This window comes from Mirounga angustirostris, unplaced genomic scaffold (assembly GCF_029215605.1).
Source record: "Mirounga angustirostris isolate CCGP_5_RB_7025 unplaced genomic scaffold, mMirAng1.0.hap1 SCAF_8, whole genome shotgun sequence".
Taxonomy (NCBI): domain Eukaryota; kingdom Metazoa; phylum Chordata; class Mammalia; order Carnivora; family Phocidae; genus Mirounga; species Mirounga angustirostris.
In genome coordinates, this window is record NW_026991716.1 from 70,192,945 (window position 1) to 70,211,258 (window position 18,314).

At 38.2% G+C, this 18,314-nt stretch overlaps 1 protein-coding gene across 1 annotated transcript; it reads right to left on the reverse strand.

Annotated features, from left to right (window-relative positions):
• Positions 1 to 15,833: 15,833 nt before the first annotated feature.
• LOC123837889 (ATP synthase F(0) complex subunit C3, mitochondrial-like) lies at positions 15,834 to 16,520 on the reverse strand. Its single transcript, XM_045867154.1, has one exon. The coding sequence runs from the start codon at positions 16,401 to 16,403 to the stop codon at positions 15,978 to 15,980; it is 426 nt and encodes a 141-aa protein (XP_045723110.1). The 5' UTR covers positions 16,404 to 16,520; the 3' UTR covers positions 15,834 to 15,977.
• Positions 16,521 to 18,314: the final 1,794 nt, after the last annotated feature.

The following is an 18,314-nucleotide window of genomic DNA, read 5'->3' on the forward strand; positions in this document are numbered from 1 at the left end:
TCCAGGTATCTTGAATACTTATTAATGATATAATTTTAAAAAGAAAAGTGAAGCCTTTTGCCTTAGAACTGCTGATCCTTCTCTGCTGTTCTGTTCTAGATCTAGTTCTAGGTTTATTTCTGTCCTCATGCCTGTTTTTGTTCTAATACTTAGTTATCTGTGTTTGTATCTTATTTTTCCTTCTTACTCCTCACCTATCATTCCATCATACCTTCCAATGCACAATCTTCCTTTATCTTATTCCTTTAAGTCCCAATTTTCTATTCCTCTGGAAAATCATCTTTCAAAAAAAAACCTGTCTCTGAAACCTTGGCTGCTGCCTGACTTCCCTGATACCTTGGAACCTTCTGTTGCCTTCTTGCAGTCAGTACACCCGTCACCTTCCAGACCTGACCCAGATATCTCCCACAGGATGTCCTTGACGGCAGCTCTCTACCATATTGCCCACTGCTGAGCACTCCCTTTACCACTAGTCTCACCCCAATCCAGTCTCCATGGCTTTTATGGAACCTTGCCTGTGTCTGACCTGGTCTTGAGGAGAATACCAGTCACTTCTCACAGGTATTAAGTACAATGGAGACGTTACTTGCCTCTCTCCTACCTGCCTTATTTTCCATGAATACTAGTGATACCATCTGCTTTTGCAGGCTCTAAACTTGAGTCCACTTTGATGTCACCTTCTCTTTGCCTCCTACATCCAGGCTAGTCTTGCCAGTGTTTTGTTTTTCCTTCCATTTAATTTCATCTCCACTTCCATCACTTGTTTTCAAACATTTATTGACAATAATATAATGGTGATCATTATTTTTATTATACCTTTCTCTGGTCCAGGCACTGTGCTAAGTGTTTTGTCTTTATATTTTATTTAACTGTCACAAAAACATGATGAGAAAGATACTATGCTATTATCTTTTTTTTTTTTTTTTTTTTTTTTTTTTGGTATGAGAAATTCAGGTTTGAAGATATGAGTAACTGGCCAAAGGTCATTCAGCTTATAAATGGCAAATCCAAACATCAAATTCAGGCTATTTGCCAGAAGTATCTTAACTATAACTCTGTCAGTCACTCTATTACTTTTTTTATTGCCTAAACTATTAGTTCCATATTTCTATATATTAACTTTTTAGTAGCTTTTCAGTGTCTACATAATAGAGTTCAAACTTAATTACATTAACCCTAGAGGTGAACTCTCTTTATGTACTTTGTGTATCCATGCTTTGCTCCTTTATCTAACCTTATTAAATTCTCATCCATCTTTCAAAGCACTTCTCAGTTCTCACCTTCTCTATGAAGCCATTCTCAAGCCCCCAACCCATAACCATCTCTTTAATTCTTTAACAGTTCTTATTTGCTGTTTTATTTATTTATTCATTTATTGCTTCTTCGTGTGATCATGTTTTTCTCCCCAATTACTACTCTACAACATCTCTAAAAGCAGCCATAAGGGTCTTACATATCTTTTTATTTTTCACAACTCTTACCAAGACATCTATTGTATAGTAGGAACTCAACAATTATAGGGTTGATTGATTACCTAAATTTTCTACAGCAAACTGTTGAGTCTTATTTTAGTAACTCACAACAGAGATATATAAATTAATTTGAAGAGTTTTTAATTGTGGTATTGTGGCACATTTCTTTGTACCAGACAACCCCTCAATGATATCTCTCACTTGTAGCTAGTCATGCCCCCTGAGACCACTCAAAAAGAGTTTAACACTAGGGACTGAATTATAGCATCAGGTGTTCTAAAGTTCCCAGAATGTCTCCATCACTATTTCTTACAAAGCAAATTGAAACTATTGTTTCATAAAGGAGCATAAGACTAAAAGAAAGTGAAAAGTGCAGTGAACCTGAAAACAACCCAAAGGGCCAATTTTATGGATCCTAGAGCAAACACATTGTTTTGCTTTGAGTAGCTTTCAGCCTCACAAAAGACTTTAAGAAGGTTTAGTCACTGAAAATCAGGACTATGCAAAGGAAAGGAAATAGCTAAAGGGGCCAGGAGATTATGTCATTAACTACATTTCCTAATTCTTTTCACACACTTATAATCACTGCAAAGGCAGTCATACTTTTGTTTCAGTGATACGAAGAGGTTAATAGGGATGGGTGGTTGGCCCTAGGAATTTCCATCAGTGATCCTGTAGCTACACCAATATAGTAATCTATAGGAAGTTGATGCTCTTTTTCTGCTTACTTAAGCAGTGTGAATATAAGCATTTTTAGAAAACATTATTTTTAAATACCCGAAACATATATGAGGTAAAAATACTAGCAAATCCAGCTTCCAAATGAGTACACAATTTGCCTTACAGCCATAGTATTGCCATTGAACCCTTTCTGGATAGAATTCTGGAGCTGCCTTCAATGAATGGGCAAATTTGTTGCCATCCATATCACTTCCTTTGCAATCCCTCTTGAGGAGGTAACATATTCCATTCCACATTCACTTTCTAAAAATTGCATCTTTTTGGAATCACCAACCTCCTTCCAGACCGCTGTTCCACTGTCATCATTGAAAATACCTTTTGTTTGTAAGATCACACCATCTAGATTCCCATCTTTCTTCATTTTTCTCTGTCACCTCTTCCAGGTCACCTCACCACAGTTCTAGGACACTTGACTCTCACCATTTTCTATTTTACTCTGTTCCTTATACCATCTAATCTGAGAAATGGCCAAAGCAACAACCTACTCTTGATTTCCTCAATTTCAATGACTTTTATTTCCATTTCTGTTTTTAAAAATTACGGCCACCTGGAGGTCCTTTACTTTTTAGTTCTCACCTCAGAAGTTCCCATAGCTTTCCATACTGGCTCCCACTCCAATATTCCATATTGTCTAGGATTCTCCAGAGAAACAACCAATACAATGTGTGGTTGGATGGATGGATGGATGGATAGATGGATGGATGGATGGATAGATAGATAGATAGATAGATAGATAGATAGATAGATTTTAAGGAATTAGCTCATGAAGTTGTGGAGGCTGATTAAGTTCAAAATATGGATGGTAAGTGTCTTAGTCCATTAAGGTTGCTATAACAAAATGCCACAGACTGGATAGCTTATAAATGACAGAAATGTATTGCTCACAGTTCTAGAGGCTAGGAAGTCCAACATCAAGGTGCCAGCATTCTTATGATGGTCCTCTTCCTGGTTCTTAGCAAGTGCCTTCTTGCTGTGTCCTCACACAGTAGAAGGGACTAGGAATCTCTGTGGGGTCTCCTTTATAAGGTACTAATCCCATCCATGAAGGCTCTACCCTTATGGTTTCAGCACTACCTAAATGCCCCACCTCTTAAAACCATCATCTTTGGAATTAGGATTTCAACATAATGAATTAGGGAGTGGGCAGCACAAACAGATGACAGCAGTACGACAGCAGGCTGGAGACCCAGGGAATAGTCACAGTTTAAGTCTGAAGACAGCTTGCTGGCAGAATTCCCTCTGCCTTGGGGGAGGTCAGTCTTTTTATTAAGGCCTTCAACTGACTTGATGAGACCAACCCACATTATGGAGAGCAATCTGCTTTACTCAAAGTCTACTGATTTAAATGTTAATGCCATCCCAAAAAAATACCTTCACAGAAACATGTAAAATAGTGTTTGATCAAAAATCTGGGTACCATGGCCTAAACAAGTTAACACATGAAATTTACCATCACACACATAACAAAAGTCTGTTCTTTGAACTCACCGAGGCTTCTGTTAGCCCAGGAGCTCCTGTTAATTAGTTCCAGTTTGGCTTTGCTTCTTTCCCTTTCTTGGCTGCACATGTCTACTTTGTGATCACCCTCAAAACCCTTACCTCAAGCTTTCTGCCTTATCTACTCCACATTAACTCTCCATCTTCACTGCCATCACTTGCTCATACTCAACCTCCACTCCAGCCATACCAAACAACTCAGCTTTCAGCCTTCCAAACATGTATCATGAACTTAACACCACTTTTTCCCTATAATGCCTTCTTACTCATTCAGTTGATACATCTCAGCAAAGACTTCAGCAAAACCCCAGTCTCCCTCCCTAGGCACTATTTATGCCTCCCTCTCATAAATGGCCTTGGATCTTTATTCATACTGCCAATAGAGTTGTTGTTCTCATTGCTAAATTCTGAACCTCATCAGGATATTGATTTCATCTTTATAGGCACAATAAATTTTTGATAAAACATATCCATCTTTGTGGGAGGCCATTGTAGTTTTATGAACTTAGACAAGCTAAGTAACTCTATTGCTTCTGTTTCTTCATTTGTAAAATAGAGATACAAATAACAATACCTACCTCACTGAGGTATTGTGAGAAATAAAAGAGATTATGAATCTAAAGTACTTAGAACAGTACCTGGGATCTAAAGAGCACTAGATGTATGGGAGCTATTATTAGTATAACTAGGTTATAATAATAATCTATTAGTATGCTAACTATTATTATATATAACTGTTACTAGTATAACTATTATTATTATAACTATTTTAACAGCTGTTTCCAGCATTCTTCAGCAAGGGTGTACTGGACCCAGCTCATTTGATTGTTAATATTTTTTGGAATTTTGTGAGCCAATTGTTAAACATGCCTAAAAATTAAATTTTATGAATTTATAATTCAGTAAATTATGTTAAAAATAAAGGTCATAAATACTCAAAGCTGATTGCATCCCAGTGATTTTACTCTACTAATATTATCTATGCTCTTGAGATTATTTATCACTATTATATCAGCATGGTGCAAATACCATATGATGGTGTGCTACTGAGCATCTCTTCCTAACTCCATTTTAGTGATACTGTGTTGGTAGCTTGAAAATCATCACGATGGCAATGTTTCACCACAGAAAGCAGCTAACACTAGAAATCAAGGCCTGATTTATTGTCTTATTGATTGCTTAGACTAAAGAAAGTAATGGAGAAAATACAAATTACACTTAGTGTGTTGTGTCTAATGCTGAAGATGAAAAAGATTTCAATTGAATGAATATAACTTTTGTACAAGAGTTACAACTAGCTCAACAATAAATCATGTAGGGATGCCTGCTTGGGTGGCTCAGTCAGTTAAGCATCTGCCTTTGGCTCGGGTCATGATCTCAGGGTCCTGTGATCATGCCCCTCATCAGGCTCCCTGCTCAGCGGGGAGTCTGCTTCTCCCTCTCCCTCTGCAGCTCCCCCTGCTTGTGCTCTCTTGCTCTCTCTCTGTCAAATAAATAAATAAAGTCTTAAAAACAAACAAACAAACAAACAAAAAAACCACAATAAATATGTATCTTAATAATGAGAAAAATTAATTGGGAAAAGAAGTAACAGGTTGGGATGTAACTTCATTTGTCAAATCATGGTTGAATGACATACAATATTATGTAAAAACTAACAAAAGCATTTTGTGAGAATCAATTGAATATCTAGAATTTACAAAAGAGCATTGTATATTTTATTATTTATAAGTTGTGTGTTACACATTCTCTATAAATGTAAAATCTGTAATAAACTTAAATACACACACATACACACTCTTTTCTCCTAAGAGCTTTGTTGTAAAATATTTATCAGCACACCACTGCCTTCAGATTTCCTTACCAACCGAAAGATAAAAAAAGAGAAAAAAACAGTTTTACTAAGCTGGGATTCATAGTGGAAGGAGACGATGAAAAGGAAAACTTGGTATCACCACAAGCAAACCATGGAATCATTCAAATGAGAATATTTGTAATTAGTTAGTTAGTGTTAAGTAAGAAACTACCCCAAACTCAGAAACTTAAAATGAGAATTTTTTTAAATTGCTCATGAGTCTACAGTTCAGCTGTGTAGTTCTGCTCATCTGATCCAGGTTTGACTGGGCTTACTCATGCATCCGCAATCAGCTGGAGTGTCACTGGGACCTAGCTGGTCTAGGATGTCTTCACTCACATGTCTGGCTAGGGTGATAGGAGTAAGAGGGCCATATGACTCTGTCTACCAGCAGGATAGCCTCAGCTTATGTTCATAGCATCTGGGCAGTATTAACAGAAGGCCTCTTGAAGCCTAGACTCAAAAGTGGGATAAGCTCACTTCCTCCTCATTCTGTTAGCTAATGCAAGTCACAAATCCAGCTCAGATTCAGGCAGTGGGGAAATAAAGTTCACCTCTTAATAGGAGTTTGTGAAGAACATTGCAAAGGGTGTGGATATTAGAAAGGCATGAACAGTTTAGGGTCATCAATCTAGTAGTGTTTTCTATATCTACATATATTTATCCCAGGATAGAGCTGAAATATTATTTGCCTTGGTTAAGCAAACTGCCTGTGAATGGAATCAGGCCAGCTGTAAACAAACAAACAAAAATCCTTTGTCTCTGAATTGTGGTCCTACTATCCTCCCCCATCTGCTGAATAGCAATTTAGTAGACCTATTCTAGAAAAGGATAAAATAGCTAGAATTTATAGTCATGGTTTCTCCTTCTCACAGAAAGAAGTCCATGTAATGCAAATAAGGAAACAGAATCAAGTTATAGAAGAAAAATTTAAAAGAGATTTAGTAGAATTAAGGAAGCTGAATAAAATTTAACATCCCAAATGCCAAGAAAAATATACTCAAAATGCTGTGAATTTACAAAGGGGAGAGATAGACACCCAAAGCAAACATGCAAAGGGAAAAAAGAAGAAAGGGGGGAAAATGAATTGCTTTGCTTTCAGATACAAAGCCTAAGATTAGGAAGAAACTCTATTGTCATAAAATCCCTTTCTCTTTCTTGAATTGGATGGCTGTTTTGTTGACTACTGTATTTTTGGCATCTAACACAACATCTGGCCCTGTAAATACTTAGATATTGAATTAATGCCTGAAAGAATGAGATGAGAATTATATTCATAGAAAAATCAAAATCATGTATGCATTTCAGTAACATTTTCCTTTTTAGAATCACTTCCTCCATAGTCTTCAAAAGTAAGACAGTAGAAAGGAAGGGCCTCTCTTAAATATTGGAAAGTACTTGAAGATGGCATGGTTCTGTCTTTTTGGAGGCTGCAGGGGAATTCTAGAATCATACTAACTTTCACATTTATTCAAACTAATCAGCCCTGTTCCCCCAGCATATCAGTGTAATCTGCACAAATAATACTCATGCATCTGTTTATAATGCTGCTATGTGCAGATCACATTCACCTATTTGGTTTTCAATCACAGTAGTGACCATATCTCAGGTTATTTAGTCAATCATAAAATAATCCTGCCTACTGATTCAGAATAGAATTAGGGAAGAAAGGAGAAAAGAGATACTTAATATTCATTGAGTAAGTACGAGGACCTATCCTAGAGACTGTAAATACATCATCTCATTTGGTTATCTAAAACAATTCTTCAAGATAAATATTATAATTCCCATTTTACAGGTGAGAAATCTGAGGGTCAGAGAGGTCAAGCAATTTGGTCATCTTTATGGGAGATGTGGGATTTGAACTCTAGTATGTCTGACTATATAGCTTTTATTCTTTCTACCCTATAACTATATTATCCCATCTGCTCTGTCCTCAATCAAGATGAGTCAATTTTCTTTATTTGAATTTTGACTGGGAAGAAATTTTAAAATGTATTAATAAAAGTGTAGTAGAAAAGAAAAAAATAATTCCTAAGCAACTCCTTCCACTAGTGGTGCTTCTGGAAAGCACCATAGGCCAAGTATGCCATGTTTCAGCCCTCAGAAATGAATATTCTCACCAGTTATAGTTCATGCTGAAGCAGAATTCTGCATTACCCATGACTAAAATATGCCCCTCCTTCTGCTAATGAAGATCCCTAGTACTGCTTTACCCCAGTATTATTCATCCAGCTCTGGTTGGCACTGGTCCATGGCTGCACTCCCAGAATCTGTACATTCCCAAGCCAAACCATTCTTCTATTTCATATTATGTCTGGTTTTATGGAGGGAGTCTCAGAGAAAAGGAAACAGATATAGGCTGTGTAAATAGAGCATATTGTAGGGTTGGGAGTGAAGTAATTTTAGAGGAAGTTTGAAATTTTGCTAAGTAATAGCAATTATAAAGTTTAAGCACAATTACATGTAACCACCATACATAATATGAAAGAGAATGATACCATAAACAAGTGGTAAGAGAAGACAGAGGCAGACATCAGTGCACACACAGGGATAAGAAAAGAGCCTTTGGAGGATTAATATAATTTCTTTTGGAGGCAAGCACAAGGTATTTTAATTCTACTCACTCTATTTGACTAACTTATTTTTATGACCTATGCTATTCCTAGCCAAGTATTCTCTAATCTAGTACTTCTCAAACTTCAATGTCTGTGAAAATCACCCAGAGAGCTTGTTAAAATGCAGATTCTGATCTAGTAGCCTTGGGGTGGGGTCCGAGATTCTTCATTTCTATTAGGCTCCCAGGTGATATTCATGCTGCTGACTCAAAACCTCACTTTGAGCAGCAAGGCTTTTATCTGTAAGACACTCTACTGGGGAGTGTGGGTGAGGAGAGGAGTAAGAAGATCCAGTACCTAAGCAAATGAAACAAAAAAGAACATTTATACACTTTACATTTTTAAAACATTTTCACTTTGGACTATAAGTATTGACATTCCATACAGGACTGATTTCAGAAGTCTATTATGTTTATCTTTTAAAAATAAACAATATTTACTTATTTTGCTGACTTCTGGGATTTGAGACTAGTTAGTTCCTCAAATGTTAAAATTATGTTTATGTAACTGAAAATGAATCTAGTCTTTTACTTTCAAGAACCCAATAAGATTATTTTTTTCTTATACAGATGAATTTGTGAAGCCACAGAAATAAGCATTAATGTCATTCATTTTGTATGGATGTATATATGTCATCTAAATCAAAATTATCACCCTTAAGATAAAAATATATACAACACAATTTTGGGCTTTCTTTTTGACAAACAGTAATAAGTTTCAGTCTAGCCAGGTATCCCTGTCTAAGGGATCCCCTAGTCTAAGAAAAGGCTCCATAAATGTATGAGGGACACAAATTTGCTCACTGTCTTACAGAAGCTTCAGACTAGAAAAAAGAATGCTGAAATAAGATTTTTATTTGTAAAATGAAGCAACATCTTTATCAGTGATGTAGTCACTTCTGAAGCTTCTCATTTACCAGTTTGGAAAAGCAAGGTACAGGGAGGTTAGGCAACTTGCTCAAGATGACACAGTCATCAGCTTCAGAGGAGGCAGGAGGATGAAATTCAGCCCACCGACAGAGATGGCAGAGTTCCCTGCTTCAATCCACGCTGCAGGTGCACTTAGAGTCTGTCCAACTTGGCTTTCCAGTCCCCTCAACTTCTTGCCCTAATAACATGCCATTGGCCACTTGGAGAGTCTGTCTTTTATCATTGATATGCTGGAAGTTTTCCAGGCAGTTTCTAACTCAGTTTGTCAATGAGATGTTAAGATCTGGGTCTCAGGAAGAGTGACTATCTTACTTTTCATGAATATTTTTGCCTTGGTCCATAGTAGAGTTCACCAGCTGCTTCTACAGCTCCTGTCATCCATAATGGGGGTTTGAGAAATCTCTAATCTTCCTCTCCCACTCCCAACTTTCTCCCACACCTTTCCCATGGCTCTTCCTACTCCAACTAATGGAAGCACGTGATTCTGCCACTCACCCAGTTCAGTTGTTCAGAGTCAAGAAGGAAAGAAAAAGTGAACTATCTTATTTTGGAGGAACTTTTCCCTTCACAACACAAACACTTGCTCCTTCTCTCATAGCTAGGATGATAAGGTAACTTACAGTCTAAATCTTTAAAGACATTTTTGAAAATGGAAGGGATGAGATTAAAATTAGGCCCACATTATAAGCATAAATTGGAACTGTTCTGGGTACACAACATATGGCTTGTATGGGTCCCGTACACAGACACGTCTTAGATACCACTGGAAAAGGTCTTGAATGCCGGGATGTTTGTGAAGCCTGAGCAGTTCTCAATGAGTGAAATGTGGTGTTGCATCTCTAGAATTCCCAGTACATTATAACCTTCAGGTATCAACTGGTTTAATAACTTTAAAGAACTTATAATGAACACATGCAGAGATATGCACAAAGCAATGGATTAAAGGAACAGCTAAGACTTAATCTTTTTTTTTTTTTTTAAGACTTAGTTTAATCTTAATGTTTTTGTTCTTGCTTCCAGCTGATATAAAACCTCTTACTGTTGGATGTAAAACATTTTTAAGTTTTCTGAACACTTACATCAGACACCAGTGTTGGTCAAGAGAAGAAAACCAGAAAAGTTTATATTTAATTACCTTTGGCTTTCTCCACTCTCATTCCTTATTTAAAAGCCAAGCTTGTGTTTAATTTAAAAAGGTAATAGGGTTCAGAATGATTAAATTATGCTAAGTAGGTGTTATAATGCTTTTATATTATAACATATTTTAAAATACAAAGGTTCCCCTGTGGAGTGACATCTAGTCACCTCCTGGACAAATGCAACAACACAGAGGAATGAGAGTTGTATCGTTTTAAGCTGCTTTATGGATTCCACTTCTAAAATATTTTCCCCATCTACTCCTCGGCTCTAGTCTTTCTCTCCAATAATCTCCTAACTCTGAGTCCTCTTCAATTCATCTGCAGCCCTTGTTATCTTTTCCAAATGCTAGTCTGAACCTGTAACTCTCCAGTGTATGTCCTTTCAAGGGTACCCCATAAAGGAATTCCAAGATCTCTAATCCAGTTTACAAATCCCTTATATCATCTCCACCAGCAGCCTTATCACTAAGCAAGTAATTTGCTCTCATTTGTTGAATGTTTATAGCGAAGATAAAAAAGACATGCCAAGGCCTCTCCCTCAAAGGGCTAACAGATAATTACCTACTGATATTGAGATGGATGGAGACTCCTCAAAGGTTAGTTTGAGCACAGTTTTTATTTTTGTTTTGCTGAATGTGTTGATAATTGGGGAAGCAAATAGGAGGAACTGAGAGGGGACTGAAAGTGTTTTGGTCTAGAAAGCAGGTCCAGGGAACTAGGTCCTAAACTGTGGAGAAGAGCTGAAAACTAGAGAAGGGAGAAGAGAGACCAAGAATGGAGAGGAACTTTTTGAACTACTTTTAAATCTTTCTCAGGTTGTTAGAGCTCATTCAAACAAGGGTAGGTTTATGTTTTGTGCCATGGATGTGGACCATCTGACTCAGTGATTCCCAGTCTTGGCTGTACATTAAAATCACAAGAGGCTCGGGCACCTGGGTCGCTCAGTCGTTAAGCGTCTGCCTTCGGCTCAGGTCATGATCTCAGGGTCCTGGGATCGAGTCCCACATGGGGCTCCCTGCTCGGCAGGAAGCCCGCTTCTCCCTCTCCCACTCCCCCTGCTTGTGTTCCTGCTCTCGCTGTCTCTCTCTGTCAAATAAATAAATAAAATCTTTAAAAATAAATAAATAAATAAATAAATAAATAAATAAATAAATAAATAAATAAATAAATAAAATCACAGGAGGCTCTTTAAAATGCTAACTCCTAGGATTCATCTCCAGATGTTCTGATGTATCTGGTCTCAGGTGGGGATGAGAAATGTAGTGTCTAAAAGCCCCTAGGTGATTCTTTTGAGGATTAAATGAAATTACATATGTGAATACACTTTGCACAGAGCTCTCTAAAGGTTAGCTCTTATCAATGGGATTACTAAATCAATAGCCACTGAATTTCAAAGCAAAGGGGGAGAAATAGCACAGTTACGGATTCTGCTGGGGTACAAACTCAATTCAGAATAAGTTGTGTACTGAATCTTGAAGCCCAAGTTAGGTGATAAAGGGTGTCTTTAGCCCAGGAGAAGAAAGAGCATATGCAAAGGAAGAAAGGTGAGAAATAACATATTCTGTGCAGGATAAAAGTTTCATTTTCTGATTGATTCAACAGCTATTTATTGCATACTTAATTCATGCTTTCCACTGTCCTGTTCATTGGGGACATAAGGGGAACTCACAGACCAAGGTCTTCCCCTCCAGGGTGCTTAAAAGGATAGGTTGGTCAAATTGAACTTTAAAGACACCTTTAGGAATAAGCAGGGGATAGGAATGGCTTCCTACAGTGAAATTCTCATCCATCAGCTAATCCTGAGTCAAAGAGACGGATGTTAGGAAGAAAGAACTGAAAAGTTCCAGTGTAATTAGGCCTCAGAGTACTAAAGTGGATGATGGAGTTTCACATATATTCTCTTCTTGGCACACTGCAAAGTACTCTTCAAATCTAAAACAGCGTTATCAGTATTATTATCATTATTATTATTATTATTATTAACTCTTCAAAATGAATGTTAATAAATTATTGAATAAAAGCTTTTTTAAAATGCCTAGAAAATACCTATAGAATGCATCTAATATTTAATACATTAAAATGGAAACATTTATTCAGATCTTTAGATGTGAAGTAACCCAGTTCTCTCAGATTTTAGTAGTTGCCTCAAACTCTTTGTGGAAAGATACATAAATTCACAAACATATATACAGACTTACTGAGATTGCAACTATTCATAGATGCCCCCTCCCCCAGAATTTCCATTTTCCTAAGGAGATACATGTTTGAATCAAGGTCAGCTGACTTGGTCAGCCCAAGGGAATCAAGGACTAGGGAACCCCTGGGTACTGAAGCTGTCAGTAAAACAATCAAGAGTTGACGGGGGAAGCTGGAGACTCAAGGAAGACCAACTGTGACACATAAATTGGTTTGCGAATATTGTCCTAGGACTAGTTGCATTAGTATCATCTAGAAATTTGATAGAAATGCAGATTCTTAGACCCCACTCAGGAGATACTGAATCAGAAATGCTAAGGCTTAGATTCAGTAACCTGTGTTTTAACAACCTCTCTAGTTGATTTGATGTATGTTAAAACCAGAACCAGATTAGTGGTTCCCACTCCTGACTACTTATTGAATCTACTTAAGGACTGTATTAGTTTTCTAGGACTGCCATAACAAATACGACAGACTGAGTGGCTTAAACAACAAAAATTATTTTCTCACAGTTCTGGAGGTTCAGAGTCTGAGATCAAGAAGTCAGCAGTTTGTCTCTTCTGAAGTCTTTCTCTTTGGTTTGTAGATGGCCTTCTCCCTGTGTCTTCACATGGTCTTCTCTCCGTACATGTCTGTGTCCTAATTTCCTCTTCTTATAAGGATACCAGTCATATTAGATTCCAACTCACCCTAATGACCTCATTTTAATTTAGTTACCTATTTAAAGACCCTATCTCCAAATGCAGTCACATTTGAGGTACTGGGGGTTAGGTCTTCAACATATGAATTAAGGGGGGCATAATTTAGTCCATAACAAAGGCCTTTAAAAAATTATCAGTGTCCCACATAAGACCAACTAAATCCAAGTTTTTAGGGGTGAGGACCAGACATAAATATTTCCTAAAAGTTCACTTGTGTTTCAAATATGTAGCCAGGACTGAAAGTCAGATGGCTATAATAGGTGAAAAGCCAAACAAGTGGACACACATCAGGGGATCTGGTTATCAGTGGTCACATGTTGCACAGTCAGGCAGGGAGACCCTAGCAAGGAAGAATGTTACAAGATAGCAGGAACTCAACCATGGGAAGTCTGTTTTAGGGCAGCACGTCGAGCCAAGCCCTGAGGCAAGAGTGAACAGGTTAAGAATTCAATTGAGGGCCAGTTCATAAGAAAGCAATATCAGAATGGGTGCAAAAGATGAGAACTCAGCTGTGACCTACACAGCTGATGTGACTCTGGGACCACAGGTTTCTGACCGGAGCTCCTGGCCAAGAAGTTATTCCCAGGTCTGGAGGATATAGCTGTAAGAACCCAAGAGATCGCAGTGAAGGAAGTCAGATGGAGTCTGAAGCTTCTATAAGACATCCTGCCTTTCAGTATCTCCAAAACATCCCTTTAGAGGGTTTATAGAAAGAAAAAACAAGACAAATGGCAACAACAACCAAACCACTGACCTGAAGATAAAATGTTTGCCTGGACTTCTTATGCTGTATGAAAAGCTATGCAATTCTAGTGAGTTCCTGGACTTAACTTCATGTGGATGATGGAGTATCTCACAGAGTGGCTGATGAAGCTTCTAATCACTTTTGTGAAAGCTAATAATCTCTGCTTTGTTCTCCTTCACAGAGAGGAAGCCAGTCTTGTTCAAATTGTCATTATTAACTCCATTTCCAACACCACAAAATTAAAGGACTGTTGCAAAGACATAAATGGCATCCAGGAAGAACATACAATCTCTTTGAAAGAGTTCACTTCCTCACCCTCATCCACCCACCTGGCCCAGAAATGGAAGAATTACAGGGAATCCAGCTGAGTAATAATGTTATTGATTCCCTGCTGATGGGATTTTTCTCAAGTTCAGCAACAGTCAAGTGTTTACAAGACTTCTTTTTTCAAAACAACTCAAAAGTCATTCCCAGCAGAGAAGCTAGAAACCATAAAATCAATAATACAGGAACTGCTACTAAGGATTTTCATCTACCCAGTGAGGAGGATATTTATTTATAGAAAAACTGGCCACTCCAGTTTAGTGTGGTAATAACATGGTACGGCTAGTTCAAAGAGTGGCATGGTTGAACACAGCCTTGTATTATGCCCACTGTAAATGGTCTCTATGAGGAAAAGCCTATAATTTAGAGAGATTTTCCATGAATGGTAAAGCCCAGGTCATTGTAACAGATACTTTTTACCAGCTCTATTTGTGGAGATAACATGTAAAAAGGAAGGAAAAGGGTTAGCTTCAGGAAACTTGGAAGGGGAAAGTGAGCCTCATTTGGTTTTACCTATGTGAGAGCTATATGACACCCAACCTGAACCCTTGATGGTTGAAAACTTATTACAGAAATGTAGAATTTTTAAAAATGGAATATATATGTTTTACATCCTAAAGAACCATTTCCCCCACTGTCCTACTTATACTTTATCTCTCTTTACATGCTCCTTGAACTCTGGGGAAAACTATGTACTCTTTTCAACTGCATTTTCATAATAAGGTTTATCATTGGGTAGAAGTCAGGAAACACTGACTCAAAATGTCAGGCTATTTTCCAGGGAACTCCTTGGCATATGGTCTGTTGACCTCCTGTAATGCATCCCATCAGTCTTTGTAGTTGCTGCTGGAAAAGCAGAAGGTGCAAATTGTAGGTGTGGATTCTCAAGAGCCAGTTTCAGAAGATCCATGCAGCAATCTTGTAGACTTATTTTAAGAATAATCATCAAGGAAATAATTCTTTTAAAAATTAGGGAATAGTGGGTCTGAACTTTAATCTCTACATGCCTGTCTACCATTGTCATTTCCAGTTTCTCTCAGCTGTGATGAATTCCCAAGGATGACATTTGCACAGTGGTGTGCTAATAAAGATTTTAAACTGGCTTTCCAGGGAAAATAGCCCTGATTTGTATTTTTTGACAATTTCCATGGTATAAATATTCGCATGTGGCCCATTTAAAGCTACTGACATGAAGTCACAGAAAGCCAAGTGAGGACAAGAATACACAACTATGTAGTATTTCTAGAATACAGATACAGTTGAAGTTTAAAAAACCCTCAGAAGGGGACGCCTGGGTGGCTCAGTCATTAGGCGGCTACCTTCAGCTCAGGTCATGATCCCAGGGTCCTGGGATAGAGCCCCACATCGGGCTCCCTGCTCCGCGGGAAGCCTGCTTCTCCCTCTCCTGCTCCTGCTGCTTGTGTTCCCTCTCTCACTGCGTCTCTCTCTGTCAAATAAATAAATAAAATCTTTAAAAAAAAAACAAAAACAAAGAAAACCCTCAGAAGTACACATAATAATAAAATATAGTAAAATAATTAGGAACTGATGAGTTTTGACTATTGATGAACTTGTTTTTAATAGAATTTACATAAGTTTATGTAATTTAATTTTTTTTAAGTTTTCATCTTTAATGAAATGACCTTGAAATAACATACATTTCCATGACCCCAATACTGCATTTTTCAGAGTCACAGGAAGATACACAGAATTACATCCATAATTAATATGAATGCCAACATTTCAAGCAGTAATTTCTGTTACATGGCAAACAAAATCAAGAAAGCAACCATCAAACAAAAGAGACCCATAGCTTCAGACAAGGCAAATCCTAGGATAGCATATGAGAACAGCTGCTGCTTCAGCGAAGGGTTTCTGGCATAACCAATGATAAGGCTGCCAAAGACTGTTCCAATACCAGCACCAGAACCAGCCACTCTCACTGTTGCAGCACCTGCACAAATAAATTTGGCAGCAGTATCAATGTCTCTGCCGATTGCACTGGTCTGAAACTCCCTTTGGATTAGCTGAGACACACCATTCTGGGCCCCATTAAATACCGTAGAGCCCTCTCCAGTCCTAGCCTCTGGTCGAGATAACACTGATGCAGAAATTGGTCTGTAGGCAACTCTGGATCCAGCTCGGATCAGAGCTGGGGTGCAGGCGAGCTTGGCGCAGGCAAACATCTTACACTGTTTGGGGCAGGGCGGCTGGAGGACCTGGGTGACGTCCAACGTGGGCTCCACTCCCACTTCCCTTCTTCTCCGGAGGTGACGGCGGCAGCGACTGCGGCAGAGGTTGAAGGAGTGTAATTTAATTTTAATAATGACTGTGTTTATTATCTAGCTTACAAAATTCCAGCCAAATATAAAATTGGTTCTCATAAGGCAGTAGAAATTAGTACCAGCACACCACTGGTCCTACAGGAGGTGAAGCCTGGATTTATAAATTAAAGAAAAAGCCAGGTCCACAACATCAAGCAGTAGGTACTATGCAAAATCTGTGCTTGTGAGCAGAGATGAGACTAACCAAATTGTATGATAGGGTTGGGGAATAAAACCCAGAACCAAATTTTTAGATTCCTGCCTCTAAGGCAGAGGTTACCCAACTAGTTATCTAGAGATATATTTTTGGGGGGAGTTCTGATGCCAATTGGCCAGCTTGTCCATTTTTCATGGAAGAAATGAGCTAGATCTGAGAGGTGACTGCCAGCTTTGGGCAAGATTGGTGAACTCCAATTTACCACTGTCCAAACCATTTTTTGTTGTCTCTTCCCCATGGCTTATTTCACTCATGTACATATCTCTGAAATTTGGAGCACTTCAGAATCAACACTTCACTAAATACACCATCTGAAAAGGCATCTGCTTCATGGCCTTAAGTAACATCTGCATGCCAATGACTCCCGCATTTATATCTCCAGATTGGACTTCTCTCCTGAACTACAGACTCTCATATCTCACTGTCCACTCACCATATCTACTTGGATGTTAATGGGCATCCCATACCTAATGTGTTCAAAACTGAACTGCTCTTGCCACTGTCTTCATCAGCTCAGATTAATGGCTACTCCATTCTTTCAGCTTCTTGGCCAAAACTCATAGCCTCATCTTGACTCTTGTTTCTCTCTCTCCCACATCCTATTCATCAGTAAATCTATTCAGCTATACTTTCCAAATCCACCAGTAACTGCCTTTTTCTTTTTAATTACATCTGACACAGCTTCTATAATCTCTCCCCAAGTTATTGCAATAGTCTTCTACTTCTGTCCTCATCCACCTACAGCCCGTTACCAGAGCAGCCAGTGTGAACCTTTTACAATATGATTGGAGTCATGTATTTTCTCTGCTGAGAAACTTCAGTGTCTTCCATTATACTTCGAGTAATTTAAGTCTTCAAGCCTTTGCTTCCTCTTTTCTCTATCTGGATGTTCCTTCCCAGATGTTCCTACAGCTCTTTTTCCTATCCTGTAGGCTTCCCAAATGTGATCTCCTGACCTCTCTATTGGAAATTGAAACCTCCATAAAAATTTCCCATTTTAACTTTTTTCTCCATCATCAGCTGAAAGATGATAAATTTTTCTTGTTTTCTCCCTGCTAAAATTTAACCTTCCTGATGGCAGAGATTTTTCTCTATTTTGCTCACTGCCAAATCCCCAGCACCTAGAAACAATGCCTATTATAGTAGGGACTCAGTAAATAACAGTTGAGGGAATGGATATCCTGCTTGTAGGCATAGAGATATTTCAACACAATTAGGGAGGAGTGGTAGGATGGGACTGAAGAAAAGGTAAAGAAAAAGGAGTTAAGGGAGGAGTAGGACAATAGGTCATTCCATTGGGCATCTGAACCTAACCTCCTCAGGTTTCCTGCTGAGAGTCAAAGGAGGTCATGGAATTCTAGAAAACTCTAACTCCCTTGGTGTAGAATAAGGGAGTATATAAAGACAGGCTGCGTGCTATCCTAGAAAGATTGTTACTTTTGAAGTCAAGTAAATGCTGTTGCTGCTCTTAACTATTATTTTCTTGGTTATGTGACTTAATCTCTCTGAGCCTCTCCTAGTTCTCTTCTTTGAATTTTCCTCTCCCTTTTAAGCAG

Excerpts from the sequence above, each read along its gene's own strand:
- LOC123837889 (XM_045867154.1), bottom strand. The coding sequence starts at position 16,403 with ATGTTTGCCTGCGCCAAGCTCGCCTGCACCCCAGCTCTGATCCGAGCT.